The sequence below is a fragment of the Balaenoptera acutorostrata genome, chromosome 1 (genome assembly GCF_949987535.1).
Source record: "Balaenoptera acutorostrata chromosome 1, mBalAcu1.1, whole genome shotgun sequence".
NCBI classification, from domain to species: domain Eukaryota; kingdom Metazoa; phylum Chordata; class Mammalia; order Artiodactyla; family Balaenopteridae; genus Balaenoptera; species Balaenoptera acutorostrata.
This window is the reverse complement of record NC_080064.1, coordinates 159,702,366-159,725,463: the sequence shown is the minus strand read 5'-3', so window position 1 is coordinate 159,725,463 and position 23,098 is coordinate 159,702,366. Positions and strand designations below refer to the sequence as shown.

Here is a 23,098-nt window from a genome sequence, read left to right as displayed (position 1 = left end):
GAACCTCAGGGGAAGGCCTCCAGCCAGCAAACCCAGAGCCTTCCTTTCAGGAAAGGCTGGGGAGAGGTGGAGAGGTCTGCGATTTCCTCCCCTGCCCTCGGGCTTCTAAAAGGCATCAGGACAGAGCCAGCTGACTCTCGTGCTTAGCCACTCATCCCAGGCCTCAGCAACATCTACCACATGCTGTATTTTTAACAGGAATGTGTGCTCCATCCCTTTCTGCAGTTTTCCCCTGAGCTCCTCCCACTCCCACTCTCACTGGCACTGCATTTACTTGCCGGAAAATCTTGATGTACTTTTGGTCAGCCGACACTCTCTGTGACCAGCAATCTAGCATCTCCTCCCAACTAGCAAGGAACCTGGCAGCAGCAAAGGACTGGATAATGATCACAAATGAATCAAGACATGAACTCAAGTGGTTCAACAGGAATTCAAGCCATAGGGGGCAGGGGATGTGACTCTGAATTGTTGGGCTCCTGTTGCAGGAGCGTCTGCTGAGATCGCCCCTGAAGGTCACATCAAATGTGTGGAGTAGCTGAGAAGGCCCCCAAAGTACCTGCATAAGCTGCCTGTGGGGCAATGTCCATTTTCAGGCTATTTTTCAGTTACAGTTTTATGATTGCTCCTTTAAGACTGCTGCTTAATTATTTTTCCTTCTTTTCACTGGTCCTCCCCACCCCATAATCACGGATCCCAGGCCACCATAGGAGAAATTTACAGTGCAGTTCTCCACAACACTGAAGGACCATGGAGGGAGACCACGGGAGTCCCTGAAAGCTCTGGCTGCCACTAGCTAGGGCACATTCAGACCAAAATTCTCTCCTCTCCCTCCGCAAAACTTCCACGGAGGTGCTTCACACAAAGCCTTTTTTTTTTTTCCCCCTTTCTCAAGATGATTTCCTCCATTGCACCTAATCCATCACAATGCCTGGAGCTGTCACAAGAAAACAGAAGTGGGACTAAAGGACCAAAAGTTCCTATCTCCAAAGTTTAAAATGAAAACAACAGCAAGCCAGAACTGCGGCTTGCTCCAGGCCAAACACAGGTATGAGGCAGGGGGGTGTTAAAAATCAAACTTACCCCGTTCTGGTACCACCATCAAATCTAAAACAAGTTAGCTTCTACCCAGTGCTAGAGCCAAAGATGGAATTTTTCCATCATTGGAAAACTGTGCCAGCACTGGTAAACAAGTTTGGACACACTTCAATATTCCTGGTCCCTTTCCCCCAGAAAAAGGCTCAGAAACGTTGAGTGATATGCCTGAGATCACAGAGCAAATCAAATTGCGATAGCCCCCAAGTTCATGCCTGGTTCTGAAGTCCCTATGCTGTAAACACGTGATAAAGCAGACAGAGATAAACAGGAAAAGGCCCTGATTGTCTCCCCGTGCTCCCCCTGAGCAGGCAGCAGCTAGGTTTTCTCTGGGCTGCCAGCCTGGGTCCACATGGCGGTGGTTACCTCGGTGATATGCTTTCTGGTGGAGGTGGAGGATAACTTGGAAGGACAACGTCTTTTCTCACACCTGATGTCAATTTTGGTTCGGGGAAAGTCAGCATTTAACATCAAGTGTAGAGTTGTTGCTATGTCTGCCCCAACCAGAATGAGTGTCACAAAAAAAAAAAAAAAAAAGAGAGAGAGAGAGAGAGAGAGAGAGAGAGAGAGAGAGAGAGAGAGAGGGAGTATAAGAGGGTGGAGATGAACGAGCTTCTTTAAGCAGCTTTATCTACAAAGACACTGCAGCCCCACACCACAACCAGTCCACCTTCCCTCATGAAGGCAGCTGGGGGAATGAATGGAGCTGGTCGTTTCCACTGCTGCCTGAGCTGAAGAGTCCGGGAGTTTCCAAGGCTGCTGCTCATGGACTCAGCGTGAGAATCCCACCTGGTCAAGGAATCAGGGTTTGCTGGCCAGACCCATCTGGATCGGCCCAGAATGAAGATGAAGTCTGCAGCAGAAGGCTGGCCCCCTCCCCACATCAGCCTTAAGAGCAGCTCTTTTCCTTCACCATCTCATTTAAAATAGGAACCACACCTCCTGACCACACAGGGTGGGCTCAGAAGTGGCAGGTGTGCCAGGTACCAAGGACTTAATGCGCACAGCCTACCCAGTGGAGCTCATCTTAGACATAAGGCTAGCCCCAAAACTCTGAAAAGGACAGCAGCAAAACCAGAGGTCACATTCGAATAACTACCACAAATTTTTAAAGTACACACATGGAGGTAGCAGTCACCTTCTCAGCCCTCCCCAAGAAACACAGACAGGTAACACACAGGTAAGAGCACACTCACCTGCGCTCTAACTTCCTGACTCTGTGCCGCTCAGGTCGAACGAGGAATGTCATTGGTTTATTCTGGTGAGCTCCTTAGTGGCTGCTGCCATAGGATACAGGCTTTATTTAACATAAGGGAGTCCTTTTGCTCCCCTAGCTAAGACCTTGCACCCCCTCTGGAGAAAATGTCCCCCAGGCATCAATCTCCGATGCACCTAAGTTCCTTCCTTGGGCTGACATCTCTCTCAGCCCTGTGGTGAGCTGGCTTGAGAAGCCTGAGCCTGCAGTCCCTGTGGCAGCTCCAGCAAAGGTGCATTATTTATCACAGCTGCTGTTTTAATTAATATAGAGACATCCAATACAGCTCAATAATTGTCTCGGCGACCTCAGGCTGGAAAATAAAGGACTCCCAGCTGCATGCAATCGCCTCTTTCGGATCCTGGTTCTAAATGCCGGCTCTGCGTGTGTGCAACTTGAACCGAGGCCCCAAACCAGCCTAAGCACTAAGCTGCCACCTGTCAGTTCTCCACCCTGGGGTTGGTTTAGCAAGCGGGCAGGGATCTCCAAGCACTAGCTTAACCTCTGGCTCCACCTAACGGCAAGAAACCCACACTCCCCTTTCACAGATGGACAAACTGAGCTTCACTCCAGGAAGGTCCCAAAAGGAGGAAACTAATTCAGCAAAGGAAACTAACGGTCTTTTGCTTGGGCTCCCACGCTGTAATTTTCTTCCCCTGCCATTTTACAGGAGGGAAAGTGATGTCAACTTTTTAGTTAGCATCTTGGATTTCTCCAGCCCTTTGTCTGCGAATAGCACTTCACACACATTATTCAAACAATCTCGGATGCGTAAGTCACTAGAACGTCTGCTGAATAATGAGGAACAAACACAGAGGCCCGAAACGAGCTGAAAGACAGAGGCACAAATGGTACCTGACGTCCAGCACAGGGTCTGGCCCAACATCTGCTCATTCTCTCTGACCTTTGTCTGGCTTCCCCATCACTTTTATTCTGTTAAAGCACTTCTGCGTGGGGCGGGGAAAGCTAAGCCGCCGGTTGGACTCGTAAGGGGAGGGTCTGCGCTCACCTTTAAATCGGGAGGCTTGCTTCGGGGACCCGGGTTGGGCGCCGCGGCAGCGCCCGCATCCGAAGTTGGCCCGCCAGCGGAGTTAGCACCCGTGGCCTCCCCAGGCCGGAGGTCCGCGCCCGGCAGGTGGCAAGCTGCATCTTCCAGCCCAGCTCCATCCTCCTCACCCTGCTGTTGCTGCAGCTCGTCCGATTTGCACCTCTTCATGGTGTATGTGGGTCGGCAAGGGGAATCTGTCCTTCCAGCGCGCCTTCTTGGGGGAGACCGCACCCCCTCTTACACTCAGAAACGAGGCTTGGGGTCTAAATTATTAACGAGGAGGGGAGTCGGCGGATCACAATTTCTTGAATTAAAAAAATAAACCTTTTTAAAGGAGGGTGAGAGAGGGGAGAGGAAGGGGAGCCTTGGTTACAGCTTGCAATAGTTCATTACGACCTGGGGAGCGGAGACAGGTCATAACCGAGGATGGGCAGCAGGAGTCCTTGGGCAGTCATTGGAGCGGGAGGAGATAGCCCCCAGCCCCCAAACTTTCTGCTTCAGGGCAAGGGCCGGGCGGAGCGGAGCTGGGCTGCACAGCGCATCCCTCCCGGCGGGCCGGGCTGCTGGGCGCGGCAGGCATGGCGCGGCCGGCCGGCCAGGTCCTCGTCGGCAGCCCTCGGCGCCGACTGCGGCCCCCAGCCCTGCCGCGGGCCCCCGCCCCACACTGGCCGGCCACGGAGCCCGCAGCTCGCCGCGCCCCGCCCCTCCCCCGCGCGCGCGCGCGCGCGCGAGACCCGCTCCCCGCCCTCCGCGCCGCCTGCTGCAAAGCCTCGACCGCCGCCAGAGCCAGCGGCGAGCGCGCAACCTACCCCGCCCAGTGCCTCGGCCCGGGAGGGGGAAGGCGAGGCAAGGAGGGAGTGACAACGGCAACGGGCCAATGGGAAGCCCGGAGGGCTGAGGGGGTGTCGCGCGGCCACGTTTTTAGGGTTGGTTGCATCGTGCGATCCCCCAGGAGAGGTCTGGAGGGTAAGGCTACTGCGTTTTAGCATTGCAGAGAGCGGGCTGCGGAGTAGAGACTGGGGGCGGCTGGCCAATGGAACGCGGTCTTAGCAGATGCGTGAGAATCTGCTAAAACTCACTCAGATGCGTGAGTCTTCCAGGAAAGACTCTGTCGGGGTTCCCCCCACCCACTCATTTTATTTGGCGGGGAGGAGACGAATAGGGATGCTTATCATCGCTGCTTTTTTGCTCTAACTTTGCACATTATAACATCTCCTCAATGAGGAAGACGCGGATCCCCTCTGACACTTGACCTGAAACACCTACCAATGCCTACATTCAGAGCTGCAAATGCAAGGAGAAGAAAGCGGGTGTTCTGCCCCATCGCCCCTTCCCTTCCCCCCACTTCAAGTAAACTATCTCATGAGTCTCAGCTTTATGCTCAGAAATGAGAAAGTATTTCATTTTTGAACACAATAATGTATGTGACAGTTTTTTGCAAACTGTGAAGCAGCTTTGAAATAAGAAGGGGTATTTATGGCAGGAGGTTGAGACATGGAAGAGAGGAAAGGAATGCAATCTCTTTTTCCCATCAATCTCAGCCAAAGTGCGCTGACTAATCTGGAGGCACAAGAGAGCAAATACTGGGGTTACCAAAATATGCAACCTAGTAATAATAACAACCCCATATGAGTGCCTACCCTGTGCTTACTGTGGATACCATGGTTTTTGTCCACCCAGCAGCCTAGACGAACAGTTCTCAAAGTAGGGTCCTGGGACCAGCAGCAGCAGCATCACCTGGAAACTTGATAGAAATGCAAATTATTGGACACCATCCAGACCTACTGAATCAAAAATAGTGGGCCCCAAAATCTGTTTTAACAAGTCCTCCAGGTAATTCTGATGCAAGCTAACATTTGAGAAGCACTGGCCTAGACTGTAGTGAAGGGGCCACTCAGTCAGTGAGTCACAGTGATCTCTAAAGTGTTTCACAGTTTCCCAGTCTCTTTCACACCCATCATACCATTCTGGCCTCACTTCAGTCCTACTAGTCTGCGAGTCTCCTGACTCTGTTCTGTCTTTTTCCCATTCCAACCACTCATTTTAATGTGTGTCCTAGAAGAGCCTAAGTTGTTAAGAATTTACTTCAGTCTAGCAGCTACTTTCTAAACAAGGCAGCTCCATTTCTAGAAAACAGGAATTTAGGATGGGCTGGAAATGTAGAACCACCCCCACCTCCACTAGACAGTATCAGGCACAATGTGGAAGCACAAGGCCACAAGCCTTTAGCATTTTCAATGGTGAGGGAAAGGAAGAATGTGCCTTTGAAGTCGGTGGCAGTAGTAGACAGAACCAGTGGGGGCAGATGACCTCAGTGCAAGATGTCAGACAGAGTCTACTGCCCCCTGCCTGACTCGCCCCAGTGAAGTGTAGGGGCCCTACAGACCCTGGGTGGCAAATAGTGAGCACATGTGGACACATGTTCATGACCTGACTCTAGGCTGAAGAAAAGTGGAGGCAGTCGGTGTGAAGCTTTAAGGGAGCAGAGACCATAATCATTTTGAATTATGTCTCATTTCCATACTAGGTTGAAGTTGACCTTGAGTTTGATGTTTATAATATTTTCATGTACCCATAGCATGATGGACAGATTTCCTGTTTGTGGCCATATTTAGCAGGTCAACAAAAAAGTGGTGGGTTTCATGAAATCAGCCAATACTTTACATTCCATTTTGGAGAGGCAGCGTTGTGCAGAGGTTAAGAGCTCAGACTCTGTGGCCAGACTGCTTGGGGACAAATCCTGGCTCTGCTCTCCACTGACCATGTGATTGGAGGCAAGTTGTCTAACCTCTTTAAGCCCCAGTTTCCTCTTTCAGAAGTGGGGATACCAACCTTATAGGGTGTTGGGTAATATATGTAAAGCACTTAGACATTGCCTGGCACAGAGTGAGGGCCATGGCTTTAAACAGAGATGTCATCCAGCTTCAAAAAGTTGAACATTCCTCTCCAGTGGTTCTATCCTTGGGAGTTCAAATGTGTCTCACCCATTTCTGACTTTCACTGAGTGTCATATTATAGAACAAATATGCTACTGCCAAAGAAGTTTGGGTGAGAAGTTGTGTAGAGAGCTGTGTGACCTGCAACCACCAGTTTGAAACTGATGACAAATTTTCGATTCTTGAGTACCTAAAATAAAGAGAACTTGAAAATACTTTGACTGAAATTTTGTTTAAAGGATTAAATCATTCTATCATTCTAGGTTTCTTGGGAAAATATAGGCACATACTATATTTTGACGTTCAAGATAAGACAAAAATTTACAGGTTTACAATACAAGAGATTATATTCAGTATGTAGGAGTAGCATTTTCCATTTTGCTTTGGTACCACTGGTTAATTATAAATAAATAAGTAACATGGTGTAGTGGGAAGGACACTGGTCTTGGTGTTAGAAAATACATGTAAGAATTCTGGTTCTGTTACCCCCTGTGTGTTCTTGGGCAACCAAATCGCTTAACCTCTCTCATCCTTGGGTTTCTCATCTGTAAACAGGGGCTAATAATATCTATCCTCACATGGTTATTTTAAGGATTAAATTAGATAATGCATGTGAAAATACTTGACACATGGTATGTGCTCAGTAAACCTGAATGAAACAAAAATAATTAACAAACTTGTCCAAGCCCACTGTCTGCCACATGAGAAAGGCATGATTATCCCACTAAGTTTAATGCTTTTTGTGAAAGGAAATCCCAGTTAGGCTAATGGAAGGGGGCAATCCTGGTAATATCAAATTTGCTAAACCAGTAAGTGTATAATCAAGGAGGATAAAGATTAGGGTTATGGAATCCTGTTATCCTTGTCGACAGCCACTGCATTTACCTTGAAAAACTGATGCAGCTTTAATTGTAGAAGATAAGGTGCCAAGATCAACAGGTAAGCATAAAGTAGATTTTTTTTTTCTTTTTGTAAGAGCAATTAACTCTAAGAAATAAAAGCCTTCTCTTTTTCCAATAGCAAGAGGCTTGTAGATTATCCAAGGATAATTAATTATCCTATTCTGCAGGAATTCTTTAAAAAAAATTTAAACATCAAATGGGTTGTCAGAGAGCTATTTTAAGATTTAACATACTAACTAGAGTTCTTTGCTTAGAAGGTAAAAGTACTCTCTTGAGAAACCAGATATAATAATTTTGATCACTGTATTTTGATACCAATATCATTACAAGTATTCCTTTGTTAATGTAATTTTCTTCCCTTTCTTTTGGAGATTTCCACTTCCACTCAATGCTCTCCCTAAAAGAAACTGGGTTCCGTTGGATTAGGAGGTGTAAACTACGCAAATAATCGTCAGGGAGATTGGCTGGATTGTTGCTGATGTCACAATCCCACCACCTAAGTACAGGCTTTTTATTGGCTATTGTAAGAGGCAGGCAGGACTGGGAAGGCTCTGCATCACTCGTGAGTTGGAGAAAGCTCTTGAGTCTAAACTAAATTTTCCCTGTTTTTTACTTAAAATGTACTCAGAAGCATTTTCCAATATGTTATTCTATTTTTCCATGTTATTCCATATGCTGTTACTTAGACATATTTCCATATGTTTTGGTAAACATTGTAAATGATTGTTTACCATCCTATCAAGTGAATGTATCATGGTTTATTTAACCACTATCCACTTTATTCTTAGCTATTTGTTTCAATTTTTTGCCTTCAGGTATAAAACTGTAGTTACTATTTTTATTGAGAAATAATATATATTATTTCCTCCATAGCGTAGGCTCTCTGATACCTAACTAGCAATGCTATAAAGGCGTAAACAAACCCAGATTGCCAATTTTGTAAACATTTTTCTAGCAGCTTTCCTAAGACTTGCATGGGAGATCCAAAGTTTGACTCTTTCCTTGGCGCAGTGAATCTCCCATCTGTAATACAAAAAAGGGGAAGTTCCTGCTTCTCATTTCAGGTAGGATGCATATTCTTCATTCTGGGTGCTTGTTGCTTCTTAGTAATGGGAGAAAAGTCACAAGCATCATGGCCATGAACAGAGGAGGTTTGTGAAGCATAAACTTAAACCCTGATTGTACTGCTCTCTGTGAGAGCCTGGGACTGGTAAAATGGCTGCTTTGTGTCCTTTCCCATCTCCATAGGGAATCCATACAAACCTCTGGACAGTCTGTTACTTAAAGCTGAAAATGCTAGACCTTAAAAAGTCAGAAAAAAAGAAGAGAAAATATCAGCTTTGCTCAGAGAGAATCAGTTGTTTATTATTTTTCATCTGAAGATAAATATCTATGGCAGTTCCATCTATTATTCTATGTGGTACTTTTAAATATAATAATAAGAGTAAGCACAGAGAACTATACGTGTTTAAAGAGAATCATAGGGGCTTCCCTGGTGGCGCAGTGGTTGAGAATCTGCCTGCTAATGCAGGGGACACGGGTTCGAGCCCTGGTCTGGGAAGATCCCACATGCCGCGGAGCAACTGGGCCCGTGAGCCACAACTACTGAGCCTGCGCGTCTGGAGCCTGTGCTCCGCAACAAGAGAGGCCGCGACAGTGAGAGGCCCGCGCACCGCGATGAAGAGTGGCCCCCGCTTGCCGCAACTAGAGAAAGCCCTCGCACAGAAACGAAGACCCAACACAGCCATAAATAAATAAATAAATAAATAAATAAACAATCTCTAAAAAAAAAAATAAATAAATAAAGAGAACCATAGGTGTTAGGCATTTTGCTAGGAACCTTGTGAACTCTCTCTTAATCCCCATGTCAAATCTGCAAGGTAAGGGTTATTCACTCTACAAATGAGAAAACAGGCTCAGAGAGATTATAGCACTTTCATAGGCCTGAGAGCTACACTCTGCTCTGTCTGACTCTAAAACTAAAAGCCTAATAGTCCTTTCACAACTGTAATTTTGAGCCACTCTTGTGGTAAAGAATTTATCAATGAGTATTAGACTACAGTTAGATGTATCTCCATTCATTCAAATATATTTATGAAATAAATATCATTTACAAAGGCTTTACAAGATGCTTGTGGAAGATAGAGAACAAAGAAAGACATTGGTCCCTGCCTTTGGACTTAAAGTCCAGTTGGGGAAATGAGACACAAATGAAATGTAAAACAACAGCATAAGATTGAAGTGGTGATGACTGTCAATACTCCAAGGGGGAGACAAGTACCACAGTCCAGAGAGAGACGGATCTCTATGAGGGATTAAGATGACTCCAAGGAAGAGTGTTATGCACATTCATCCATATCACGAGTGTTAAAAGGATAAAATGTCACTTTAGAATGATTCTGGGGCTTCCCTGGTGGCGCAGTGGTTGAGAATCTGCCTGCTAATGCAGGAGACACGGGTTCGAGCCCTGGTCTGGGAAGATCCCACATGCCACGGAGCGGCTGGGCCCGTGAGCCACAGCTGCTGAGCCTGCGCGTCTGGAGCCTGTGCCCCGCGACGGGAGGGGCCGCGATAGTGAAAGGCCCGCGCACCGCGATGAAGAGCGGTCCCCGCACCGCGATGAAGAGTGGCCCCCACTTGCCGCAACTAGAGAAAGCCCTCGCACGAACCGAAGACCCAGCACAGCCAAAAATAAATAAATTAATTAATTAAATAAATAAATTTAAAAAAAAAAAGAATGATTCTGAAGCCTTTAAGTAGGAGAGAACTATATAAATCATCTTGAATATAGAATCACTCAATATTTGAATCTCTTTAATTTTACATCTGCATGCTATAGAATTTTTATGGCACATTAGTGATGGGAAAAACTTCTTTTTTCTTTTTATTCCCTGAGACCATAGAGCAGTGTTTCTCAAAGTATGGTTCATGGACTATCAGCAACACAAATCACCTTGGAATTTAGTTACACATGCGGATTCCTGGGCCCCACCCCAAACTAATGGAAACAGAATTTCCAGGGGTGGAGCTTGAAAATCTGCACTTGAAATAAGTATCCTAGGTGGTTCTTTTTTTTTTTTTAATTTATTTTTGGCTGCATCAGGTCTTTGCTGCTGCGCGGGCTTCTCGTTGCGGTGGCTTCTCTTGTTGTGGAGCACAGGCTCTAGGTGTGCGGGCTTCAGTAGTTGTGGCACGTGGGTTCAGTAGTTGTGGCTCGTGGGCTCTAGAGCGCAGGCTCAGTAGTTGTGGCGCACGGGCCCAGTTGCTCTGCGGCATGTGGGATCTTCCCGGACCAGGAATCAAACCCGTGTCCCCCGCATTGGCAGGTGGATTCTTAACCACTGTGCCACCAGGGAAGTCCCCTAGGTGGTTCTTATGCTCACTAAGTTTGAGAACCACAGATGTAGGGGAACACTTGGTTGATCACATTTATTGATAGATTTGTGAATTAGTAGTAGCTCCTTTTTTATCAAGCACTTACTATATGTTTGGCACACACTCCCACTTAGTCTGTAAAACAAACTTTGTAGATAAGTATCATAATCTCCATTTTACAGTAAAGGAAACTGAGGCTTGAAGAGGATTAAAAATTTGCCCCATGTCACCTGGCTAGAAGAGCTAGCCAAACCATTTTTGTTTGACTTCAATGTCTATACTTTTCCCACAGTGCCTACTGCACTGTTACTTTGGGATTGAGTGCCTATTATATGTCATATAATTTCAGTCTAAACCTTTCAGTACCCTCCAATGGTACTCTTGCCATGTAAGATAACTAAGATTCAGAGATATTAATATATATCTCAAAATTACCTTCCACCAGTTGGAACAAAGCTTCTTATTCTAGTATGACTTTTCCTCAATTTTACTTCCTTCTGACACTTCCTTAAACCTTTTGCAGCTCTGACTATTGGGGCTTCCTTTCCTTGTTGTTATTTATCCTGACCCTTTGCACCTAGTTCGGAATAGCAAACCATAAGTTGAAGTCTATGCTTCGTTTTTAATAGCTACCACACCTCTTCCCGACACAGGAATGGAGAGCTTCGGTCTGTCTGAATCAAGAGGGAAATGTCAGTTGCTTGAAAAACCCTCTGCTGATCTTGTGACTGCAAAGAGAAAAAGACAACTTAATCAAGGAAACCTTTCCTGGGAAGGGGGAATCACAGTATCGCATGTGAGATCTTATTCTGGAGCATGCATGCTTGTGTTATAAATCATTTTCAGGGAGTCTCATATGGCCTTGGGGCATATCCAAGCAGATAGAGGGACAAAGGGCTGTTTTCATTGGTGAATCTTCCAGGCGTGCCTTAAACCTCTCACAGGGTGCTGGTGAAAGAAGACAATACTCTCTTTCAAGATACAATGACATAGCACAATTCAGTAATATATAGCTAGAGCCATATAAATGTCTGTACCCTTTCACCCAGTAAAACCCTCCTGGGAATTATCCTGGGAAATAATTCAAAAGAAGAAAACAGGCAACAACACACCAAAAAATGTTTATAACAGTGAAAAACCTGAAGCAACCTAAATGCCCACGAATAGGCAGTGAATGACTAACAGTGGCATAGCAGTGTAATGGAATATCAAGCTGCTGTTAAAAGAGAGAAACATGGAGAGTATTTAGAGACACGAAAAGCCTTCTTTAAATAATATGAAAGGAAAGCATTAGAAGGCAAAATTGTGTTGAGCTAGAATAAGGGCTTTGGGGTTGGATGAACCTGTGTTATTAGCTGGATGAACTTAGACAAGTCACTTAACCTGAGTCTCAATTTCCTCATCTATAAAATAGGGATAGAAATATATATCTTTCCAGTGTTGTAAGAATTAAAGATGATATAAACGAAATGATAAAATTTTGGATAAAGCCTGGATAAAGATGGGAGGGGAGTGCTAAGAAATAATCATAAATTTTAAGCCAAGATACGGGACTTTGAAAATTTTATTTGAAATGAATTATTTTTATGATATTTTAAATTTAATACTATTTTTTTTTCCTTTATTCCTCCTCACCCTTAAAAAAAGGTCATACTCCCTGTGCAGGACATGTGTGTGCATGTCATCTGGAAACCTGCTTATGGATCACTAAGCCCTATTTTGAGAAAGTTCTAGATCAGTGCTTCTGAAATCAGCTCCAGAAAAATGACAGGAACCCTAATCACTGACACACAGGAAGGTCACTCAGCTAGGTTCAGGGCCTGCTTTTCAGGCACTTAGAGATTTTTTTTTTTTTAACCTCTTTATTGGAGTATAATTGCTTTACAATGGTGAGTTAGTTTCTGCTTTATAACAAAGTGAATCAGTTATACATATACATATGTCCCCGTATCTCGTCCCTCTTGCATCTCCCTCCTTCCCAACCCTCCCTATCCCACGCCTCTAGGTGGTCACAAAGCACCGAGCTGATCTCCCTGTGCTATGCGGCTGCTTCCCACTAGCTATCTATTTTACGTTTGGTAGTATATATATGTCCATGCCACTCTCTCACTTTGTCCCAGCTTACCCTTCCCCCTCCCGTATCCTCAAGTGTCCATTCTCTAGTAGGTCTGCATCTTTATTCCCGTCTTGCCCCTAGGTTCTTCATGACCTTTTTTTTTTTTTTTTAGATTCCATATATATGTTTCAGCATACAGTATTTGTTTTCTCTTTCTGACTTACTTCACTCTGAATGACAGTCTCTAGGTCCATCCACCTCACTACAAATAACTCAGTTTCGTTCCTTTTTATGGTTGAGTAATATTCCATTGTATATATGTGCCACATCTTCTTTATCCATTCATCTGTTGATGGACACTTAGGTTGCTTCCATGTCCTGGCTATTGTAAATAGAGCTGCAATGAACATTTTGGTACATGACTCTTTTTGAATTATGGTTTTCTCAGGGTATATGCCCAGTAGTGGGATTGCTGGGTCGTATGGTAGTTCTATTTTTAGTTTTTTAAGGAACCTCCATACTGTTCTCTATAGTGGCTGTATCAATTTACATTCCCACCAACAGTGCAAGAGGGTTCCCTTTTCGCACTTAGAGATTTATGTGAAGCTTGTTGGGTAGCGCTCCCTCTCTCCTCTACAGTTTGGGGATGGGGAATGTTCTCATGACCAGAATGCCTTCCATCCACCTTTGCTTCAGAATCCTAACCCTCACCTGCATTAAACCTCCACCTTGCAGAGCTTGATTCCTGAGAAAGGGGATAGACAGGAGGATGATATGAAATATTTTCTTTTGGCTAAAATATATTGAGCATACTCTTTGTGTCAGGTATTGTGTTTGACACATGTGGAGAGATACATACTAAGCCAGTTGGAAAATGTTTTGGAACTCAGGTTTCAGAATTTTCCAGAAAACCTCTACCAAGATAATGTAGACAGGGACTTCCCTGGTGGTGCAGTGGTTTAAGAATCCGCCTGCCAATTCAGGGGCCACGGGTTCCATCCCTGGTCCGGGAAGATCCCACATGCAGCAGAGCAACTAAACCCATGTGCCACCACTACTGAGCCTGCACTCTAGAGCCCGCAAGCCACAACTACTGAGCCCGTGTGCCACAACTACTGAAGGCCACGCACTTAGAGCCTGTGCTCTGCAACAAGAGAAGCCACCACATTGAGAAGCCCGCGCACCACAGCGAAGAGTAGCCCCGCTCGCCGCAACTAGAGAAAGCCCGCGCAGAGTGACAAAGACCCAAAGCAGCCCAAAATAAATAAATAAATAAATAATTTTTAAAAAATCCTTTAAAAAATAAATTTAAAAAAATAAAAATAAAAAGATAACATAGACAAAGAAAAGGGTGTTGATAGGTTTTCAGCTATCCACCTTTCTCCTTCCAGGATCAGCCCAGAAAGATAAAAACATGTGTTACAAGGTCTTATGCTGGGCAGGTAAAGAAATTAACCAAAAACGAGTTCCACCAAAATGCCAGGCAACATAGTGGAAAAAGGATCAGAAACATTTAGACTTGGAAAAGCATTACCAGTCTTCCAATCTTACTGATGAGAAATGAATTGTGGCAAAGCAATGTTCAGCACTTCTTCTGGAAAGCTTTGGGTCAGTTACTCTAAAAAATTTCTGGAAACTTTGTTCTTCTACTTTCTTCTTCTACTTGTTCTTTTTCTTGGCAGTAAAACAAAGATTACCTCTATTTGGGGTTATACTAAATTTCTTTTGATTGTTTTTCCTTCCCATGCTCTGCATCCTAACAGCCAGGGATGCCACTGATGAAATATTCAGCATTGGAATGATACTTGATGTATAATTAAATAGAATACATTTAGCAATTCTGTTTTATAGACCTTTAATCTTCAAGTTAATAAACCTACATGTAGAGAATCTCATAAACAAAACCAAAACATTCTTGGAAATACATAATTTCCTTGGAAAAATACATAATCCTGAATATATTTACTACAGGAAGGAAAGAAAACATTTATTAAGCACTCTTATGTGCCAGGAAAGTTACTAACTGCTTTACACATTATGTCATTTAGTCTTCCCAACCCTGTGAGGTAGACATTAGCTTCACTATACAGATGAAGTAACTGAGGCTCCAAAAAGTTAAGTGATTTGGATCACAGGATCCAGGATCACAAAGTAAGTAGCATCACAGCTCAGACCAGAACTTGGTCAGATTCTGACTCCCGTGCTTTTTCCTAAGTTTTTACAGGATTTCATTTCCAAAGCACTTTCTCTTCCTATGGCTCATTCCATCCTCCCCAAAACACAGTGAGATTAAACACAATCATAGAATTCTCCCTTTTAGCAAGTCACAGAGCCAGGATAAGAACCTAAGCTTGTAGCAATCATCAGCATCTCAGTTATCATTTATTGAATGCTTTCTATGTGCAAGCCTCTGTACTAAGCATTTTTAATACTTTTTTCCCTGTTTCAATTCTCATGATAACCTTATGAGGTGGTCATAATTATTATCCCATTTGATGGATGAGAAAACCAAGACTCCGAGGGGCCAATGACTTGCCCAGTAGCAAGTCAGGACTAGAACTCGGGTTTGTAAAAATGATACCACAATTGATAAAAGCAGTTGTCATTTATTAAACACATCATGTGTCAGATACTGCTTCTTAAAAAGACTTTTTATTTCTAAATACTTTGCGATTTATGATTGGCATTGATTTTTTAAAATATTTATTTATTTATTTATTTAGGCTGCGCCGGGTCTGGACTCTTAGTTGCGGCATGCGTGCAGGATCTAGTTCCCCGACCAGGGATCAAACCCAGGCCCCCTGTATTGCAAGCGTGGAGTCTTACCCACTGGCCCACCAGGGAAGTCCCGGCATTGTTTTTTTAAATGCTCACAATAACCCTATGAAGAAGGTACTATTATTCCCATCTTACAGATGAGGAACTAAGACTTATAGATAATAAGTAATGTCTCCAAGGGCATACAAATGGGAAGGGGTAGAACTAGGATTTGAACGCAGGTCTCTTTGACTCCAATCCTATTTCCTTAATCCTCAGGCTTTGCTGATTCCTGTTCTGTCTCTGTACACCTTTTCTACCCAAAGTGTGGTCCACAGACCAGCAGCATTGGCATCACCTGAGAGCTTGTCATAAATGTGGAATCCCAAGCCCTACCCCAGACCTACTGAATCAGATGTGTATTTTAACAAGATGCCCACATGAGTCTTGTGCACATTAAAGTTTGAGAGGCACTGCTCTGCAACACACCAGCAATATACAGAATAAGCAGAGAAGGGAGCAAGATTGTCTAGAATAGGGCTTCTCAAACAAGTTCCCTTGGAAATCAGTTTTGAGCTGGAAAGAGGTATGTTCTGCTGCTCAACTCGATAATGGTGATCTTTTCCAATTTATAAATAAAATTAAGTTAATGAATTATATTTTCTCATCTTCCATAATTTCCTCTCCTCTTTGGAGTTGAATATCACTTGCCTGTTAGTAAGTTTAGACGATGACAATTGAACAGTAGTAAAGAAATACCTATGGAAAGCTCAGAAATGTTGTTTAATTGTTTGTTGTATTTTTCTCTTTAATTTGTGGGTTTTTTAATTCTTGGACTTGTGATTGTGATTTTATGGTGCATAACAGAGAATAGTCATATTTTCTCATAATAAACTTGTTCCTAACTCACATTACAGAATTCAATGTTAATGTCTTTTGGTGTTCCACAAAAAGCACCTGATTCTCACCTATATGAACATGAGGATCAAGTCTTCAGAATCTCTCTAGAAATCATCTAACCTAGAGGAACTTGCCATAGAAAAGTAAAGTTAGAAAGAGTAACGTATTTCTCACCTATTCCTCTTCCTTCAAAGAGGATCAACATTAATAGATACAAATGTAACCTACTGTTTTTTTCCGAATAGAAATACGAGTGTTTTTTTTTTTTTTTTTTTTTTATTTATTTATTTTTGGCTGTGTTGGGTCTTCGTTTCTGCGCGAGGGCTTTCTCTAGTTGCGGCAAGCGGGGACCACTCTTCATCGCGGTGGGCGGGCCTCTCACCGTCGCGGCCTCTCTTGTTGAGGAGCAGGGGCTCCAGACGCGCAGGCTCAGTAGTTGTGGCTCACGGGCCTCCTTGCTCCGCGGCATGTGGGATCTTCCCAGACCAGGGCTCGAACCCGTGTCCCCTGCATTGGCAGGCGGACTCTCAACCATTGCGCTACCAGGGAAGCCCCACGAGTGGTTTTTAAACCATGTTCTCCTTTGTGTTTTTCTAAATATTCAAAAATATCTACAGTGAACATCCAACAAATATCTAATGAACACTTACTAAATGACAGGCACTCTTTTAGGTGCTGAAGACACAGCAATGAACAAGCCAGACAAAAATTTCTCTTCTGGATTGGTGGTTGCCAGAAGCTGGGGTGAGGGTGAAGATGAGGGTCAGGGGAAAAACGGATGGAGTCAAAATGTACAAACTTCCAGTTATAAAATAAATAAGTCCTGGGATGTAATGTACAGCATGGCTACTAGAGTTAATAATACTGTACTGCACATTTGAAAGTTGCCAAGAGAGTAAATCTTAAAAGTTCTCATCACAAGAAATAAATTTTTTAAACTATGGATGGTGATGTATGTTAATTAGACTTACTGTCGTGATCATTTTGCAATATGTACAAATATCAAATCGTTATGTTGTATACCTGAAACTAATGTAATGTATGCTAATTATACCTTAATAAAACCCAAAATCTTGGTTCTGATGTCAGTGTCTTTGGGCGTTTCCTCTTGGGCTGGTCAGATTCCTTAAAGAAGACACTGCAAGTTTCCTCTCTGGAGGGTAAACATCTTGTAGCTAGAGATCTAGGAATTGAATGGAGGAGGAGGGTTGGGAATCTTCACATTCAGTATCCATTAGTTCATTTAATCTCCCATTTTATACAGGGACCTCTGATTCAGCCCTCTCTGGAGAAAAAATACTTCAGTCTTCTTTTGGAGGAGTGGGGTCAGGGGGACAGTTGAAGAAGGGGAAGGTGACTTGGAGATCTAACTGCTCTTAAACAGCTTTCAAAATCCTTGTTTTAATCACTGCCCATGACACAAGCTGTACATGGCAGCCCTGTTGTCCTATAAACAGTAGCTAGGGGGGGAACTACTGTTACCAATTCCTGAGACTTGAGGGATTCTGCAGTGTACATCAGGTTGGGTCTCAGCTTTTCCCACTTTGGGTTTTGGATTCAGGTTTTTCCAGGCTAGTAACTTAGTTAACGCTTCTCCATTTGCTTTCCAGCTTCTACTTTGTTTTTGCTACTGGCTCCTCTCATTACTGGGGGCTTATGCTTTTTAAAAAATTCCATTACTGTCATTTTACTGGTGTCCTAGGAGGGAACAAAAGTAGTTCTGTGCGTTTAAGTGTTTAACACTCATCACCTGCAGGAAACACTTTCCTATACTAACTTAAATCCTCTCTCGTTATCATTCAAACCCTTATTCTCCCACATTTGTCCTTAGAATTAGATATTGCAATAAAATATGTATTTTTACTTGTAGGTGATTGTAATTTAGGAAGAGTTCACTGTCATTCACACCCTTTAAAGTTTTAAATAGCAGGAAAAAATTGATCACTTTCCCCAGCAGATCAAAAATGTAGATGAGACATACACATATTAAAAATTATGTATGTAAAAGTTTAGTTACTGCAGCATTGTTCATAATACCAGAAGACTGCACAAAACCTAATGGTCCATCAACAGAGGACCTGTTAATTGAAACATCCCAATTCATATGGTAGTATAATATACAGTCAAAAAGGATGAGGCAGATCTCTATGTTCTGCTGTGGAAGAGTCTGTAAGGGCAGAATAGAGTAAGTATAGTATGCTAGATTTGTGTTTTAAAAAATATATTTATATAGTATCTGTATCTGCAACAGTAGTTACCTCCTGGGAGGGGAACTAAGTGACTGGGAGACAGGGAGTAATAGGAAGACTTCGTTTTCCTTTGCATACCTTTTGCACCATTTGAATTTTATACCATAGTCCTATATTACAGTAAGTCCCCTACATACGAACCTTCAAGTTGCGCACTTTCAAAGATGCGAATGTGACATTCCATCAATGTCAGGCGTGAGTGAAATTGCAGCTTGCCCTCCGTCTCCTAGTGCTGATGATCTTTCAGCTCTACCATCTTCCACCTCCCACCTCCTCTCCCTCCTCCAGTCAATAATTCTTCTTGCCTGTTCACTCGATGCCAGCCCCTGTATGCCAGATGTTGAACTGTACTAGTGTACTTTTCAAGGTACTGTACTGTACGATTAAAAATGTTTTCTTTATTTTTTGTTTGTTTTGTATGTATTATTTGTGTGAAAAGTACTATAAACCTATTACAGTACAGTACTATATAGCCGATTGTGTTAGTTGGGTACCTAGGCTAACTTTGTTGGACTTGCGAACAAATTGGACTTACGAACGTGCTCTTGGAACGGAACTCGTTGGTATGTAGGGGACTTACTGTACTTACTTTAGAAATAAAGAACTAATGAATAGTTTTTAAAAGGATGAGCTCCATGAACTTTACCTTACAGAATGCTCTCCCTGATTACTTCCACCTAGCCATGTTTCACCCCTTCTTCAAGATGTTAATTCTCAATTCCTTTTTTGGACAACTCCAGCTCAACTATTCTCTCATCTGATCTCCTTTGCTAGAAATAACTGTGTGTGGCAAATCATCACACATTGCTTTGTTACAGCACTTCTAAAAAGTAGTATAAACCATCTTGCATTAAACTTTTCATTTTGTATTTTCATTTGTTTCACTGAGCCTTTTAGGGGTTGCAATGGTCTTTGAAGGGGTCTTCAAAGATAAAGAATGACAAATGGAGAATACGTGAGCAAGTAAAAGGGAAGGAGAACATGAGAAGGAATTTGAAGTTCCTCCTTAGGGGCAGACTTCACACGCATTTACCAAGTAGAGATTCATGTAAGCCAGTGACCCCTTTTTATACAATACTAAAAGCCCCTGGATAGGTAAAACCTTCCCATTTTGCACGGAATTAACCCAATTATCACAACATCAATTAGCTAAGAGCACTTGCACTCCAGGAATGAGAGGTTGGAAGACCAAAGCAAACATTTTTGAAGCAAAACTCACAAAATTTTAGAGGGCATAAAGATCAACTAGCCCAAACCCTTACTTCACAGGTCTCAAGGCAAGGCATTGGGGAAGTTCAGACTCCAACTCAGGTCTCCTCTTAAATTCAGTTGGGGAACTACACTATCCAGCCTGTGGGAAAAGACATCTGGCCTGGGTAGAAGATGGGGTCTTTCCATAGCAAGAAAGACAGGAGGGCTCTGTGCCTGGAGAAGAGGAGAAAGAAAGCAGGAAATGAAAAAGAAGTGGTTGTCAAGTTTTGTTTTCTTCCTAATTGTGTCCCGGGCTCCGTCACAGTACATGTCACTAGAAGTCTTCCATATTAGCAGAAGCCAAATTAAGATAATCAGAACTGGTTTGGAAGGCTACTAACCTCAACTTCCCCTTACCCAGCTTGGTCTCTCTACTTCAAGAAACCAACTAAACTTCAGCTTACAGCTCTTTAACGACCCTTCTACAACCCCCCTTCCACACCTGGAGAAGGAAAGTCTGAAAAGGAGTATGCAATGCAAACATGAGGGGTTTCCCTATTTCCGTGGTATTTTCAGCTGCTTCCCCAGTATGTACTGTATTGGAAAGTGAGAGCCATTTAGGGTAGCCATGGAGACAGTACTAGCCTCAGTCTTGTTTCCTTACTTTTCTTTGCTATTAAAATCTTTCGCTCTGATTTCAGTAAGGCACCCCTACTTCTGCCGGAGTCCGGGTTCTGCAGGTGCTCTCTCTCCTCAGGGACACTTCTGTAGGGAGTAGGAACATGTTTTTAAATCGGGAAGAGCGTGTGAGCTCTGTGTGAGAACGGGGGAGATGTATACCAAAGGGCGGTCGGTCGCATCCACAGTCTCCAGGTTTTGGAGCTCGGCCCCGGCCCAGACTACAAGTCCCAGGAGACCCCGCAGTGACGGGGTGCTCCGGTGATCGTTCCCTCACTCCTCTGGATAGTGGAGATAAAGGTTCCGTTCGCGGCGCACTGCGGTTTGGTTTGTTTTCAACGGCGGTGACGGAGGTTGGGAACCCGGCCGACTGCAGGCGGGGGCGTCAGGAGGCGGATTCCTCCTGCCCTAAGCACTGGGGGGCGGGAGGAGGGGAGCCGGACCAGAGGGCCGGGCACCAAGCCGCGAAGGCAGAGCAGGCTGAGGCGATGGAGGGCGACGGCGTGCCGTGGGAGAGCGAGTCGGTCTCGGGTCCTGGCCCGGGAGGCGGCGGAATGATCCGCGAGCTGTGCCGGGGCTTTGGCCGCCACCGCCGCTACCTGGGACGGCTGAGGCAGAACCTGCGCGAAACGCAGAAGTTCTTCCGCGACATCAAAGGCTCCCACAATCACAGCTGTCCCTCCTCCCCCACGGAAGGCGGCGGGGGCGAGCGCGGCCCTGCCGGCGATGTCGCCGAGATCGGGCTGCAGGCGGGTAAGGAGGGTAGCCGTGAGGAAGACAGGGCTGGAGAGGCAAACTGAGGGTGGGCCGCACCCCTGCCCCTGCAAAACCCCGGGAAGAGGCGGAAAGTGGAAGAAGGGCCGCGTGGCGGGGCTACCGGGCCTGAGCTGGCGGGATCCGAGATGCCGTGGGAGGGCATCTCTCGGGGTGGGGGAGGGGAGGGGCTCCAGGGACTCGGCCGCGGGGACCAGGGGGCAAGGGGCGCCCGAAGGCAGGAGTTCCAGGAGCAGGATCCAGGGGGCCGGGCTGTGCACGGGCGGGAGCGCGGAGGGCCCCAGTTTGAGAGGGCGGAGGTTAAACCTCGGAGTGAGGAAAGTTGCTCTGAGTTCGGGGATGAGCAGTTGTGGTCAGAGTCCCAGTTAGGGATGGTGGAATGGAGGGATGGAGGACGGGCGGTAGGCAGGGAGCCCTAGGAGGCCAGGAGACTGTAGTGGATTTTGTGTGTGTCCGTTGTGTGTGTGTGTGTGCGCGCGCGTCTGTGTGTTTGATTATGTATGTGAAATACGCTTACATCAATCATGTGGCAACTCTGTGAAAGGAATGTACTGGAGAATGGGGCTGGGGTCGCTAAAGGAAAGGATGTCTCATGGGTGCCAGGGAATTGCCAGAGATGCGGATTGCGTTTAGGGTGAAGAAGTTAGACAGGGAAAGGATCGTTTTTTGGTCCTGAAACTTGATTCCCTCTGGGATGTGTTAGAGGCCCTAAAGCATTTAAAATCGTGCAGCGTCTTTGACCTTTCCTAATTTCTTGCTTCCTCTTAAACTGCTGTTGATGGGGAACTGGAGGGTTTGATAACTACTTGGTCTAATTAGGAAATAACAGGTTGGATGGAAGAAGGGACTGGCATCCCATGCAGACAGATACCTTGGGACAGTATAGCAGTCAGTGGGTTTCATTGAGTGATTCTCTAACTAAAGTGTGTATTAAGATTAATGTTGAAAATATCTCAGGCTCTATCCTACAGATTGTTTATGTCTAGTGGGTGGGTCCTAAGAATCTAAACGCAAGCCATGGCTAGGGATTCTGATGCAAGTGGGCCAGCAAGCACACTTTCAGAAACACTAATTTAGATGCTGACAGCAAATTTGAACATGAGGCGTAGAATGCAGTGAATTCTTAAACTCTTCAGAGTTTGTGTGTTGGGCCCTATATTTCCAAAGTTGCATGTTTAATATCCTAAATTTGTCTGAGACTCCAGAAATGGTGATAAAAATAAGATTCTGATTGATGATATTCCACTTAGTTGGCCTGGATGTAAATAAAAAAGCTTTTATTTTACCTCATGGAATAAGTGGGATGAGGGGGGATGACTAGCTTTTCTGAAGTTGTGGTTTTGCCATCTTCTGCCCAGAGATTTGTTATTCTTAAAATGGACCCATAGAGGGGACTAATTTCTGTGAGGCTATCAAAAACAATTGGTGAGAAGGGCAGATGTTTTCAGGGATGAGCCCCAGAACGTGTACTTTCACCCTCTCCCTCAGCAATGCTTTCCAGCGGCTTTCCCTGCTCACAAGTTTTTCTTATAGCTTATCTTAAAAAACCCTCTATTGCTGTAATTTTATAACAACTATTTTAGAATTACTACTGATAAAAAATCAGAGAGTAGATTCACCTCAGAGAGATGGAGGTTTTCAAGGCACCTTGGCTGGCTCTTCTTTTTATTCTTTAAAAGCCAACTTAAGAAATACAAATGCACCTTTGTATTTTGCCTCATTGGCTTTTCTAGTTGACTGCATCATGAACTAATCTTTTCGTATTTAACTCTCTTCACCCTCTGGAGTCTGTCCATCTGAAATAAAAACCAGGGGAGGGTACAGATGACAGGACTGGGAGCCATTTGATTTTGTTCCATAAAATGCTTCCATTCCTTTAGTGTGG

At 44.4% G+C, this 23,098-nt stretch overlaps 2 protein-coding genes across 6 annotated transcripts in view; one reads left to right on the top strand and one right to left on the bottom strand.

The window, feature by feature from the left end:
- TMCC2 (transmembrane and coiled-coil domain family 2) overlaps positions 1–4,121 on the bottom strand; it is a 36,882-nt gene extending 32,761 nt beyond the window's left edge. For 2 of the 3 annotated variants that reach the window (XM_007182797.3, XM_057536159.1), the window contains exon 1: positions 3,357–4,121. In XM_007182797.3, the coding sequence (XP_007182859.2) occupies positions 3,357–3,563 (207 nt within the window). In that variant the 5' untranslated portion in view covers positions 3,564–4,121. Of the gene's footprint in view, positions 1–2,288; positions 2,321–3,356 lie in introns of those variants that run through there. The other variant, XM_057536153.1, reaches the window with a different exon arrangement.
- A 16,646-nt stretch (positions 4,122–20,767) lies between these two features.
- The window catches only part of DSTYK (dual serine/threonine and tyrosine protein kinase), a 58,091-nt gene continuing 55,760 nt past the window's right edge, over positions 20,768–23,098 (top strand). The window contains exon 1 of one of the 3 annotated variants that reach the window (XM_007182794.2): positions 20,768–21,192. In XM_007182794.2, coding sequence (XP_007182856.2) covers positions 20,928–21,192 — 265 coding nt within the window. In that variant the 5' untranslated portion in view covers positions 20,768–20,927. The remainder of the gene's footprint in view (positions 21,193–23,098) is intronic. The other 2 variants (XM_057526141.1, XM_007182796.2) reach the window with 2 other exon arrangements.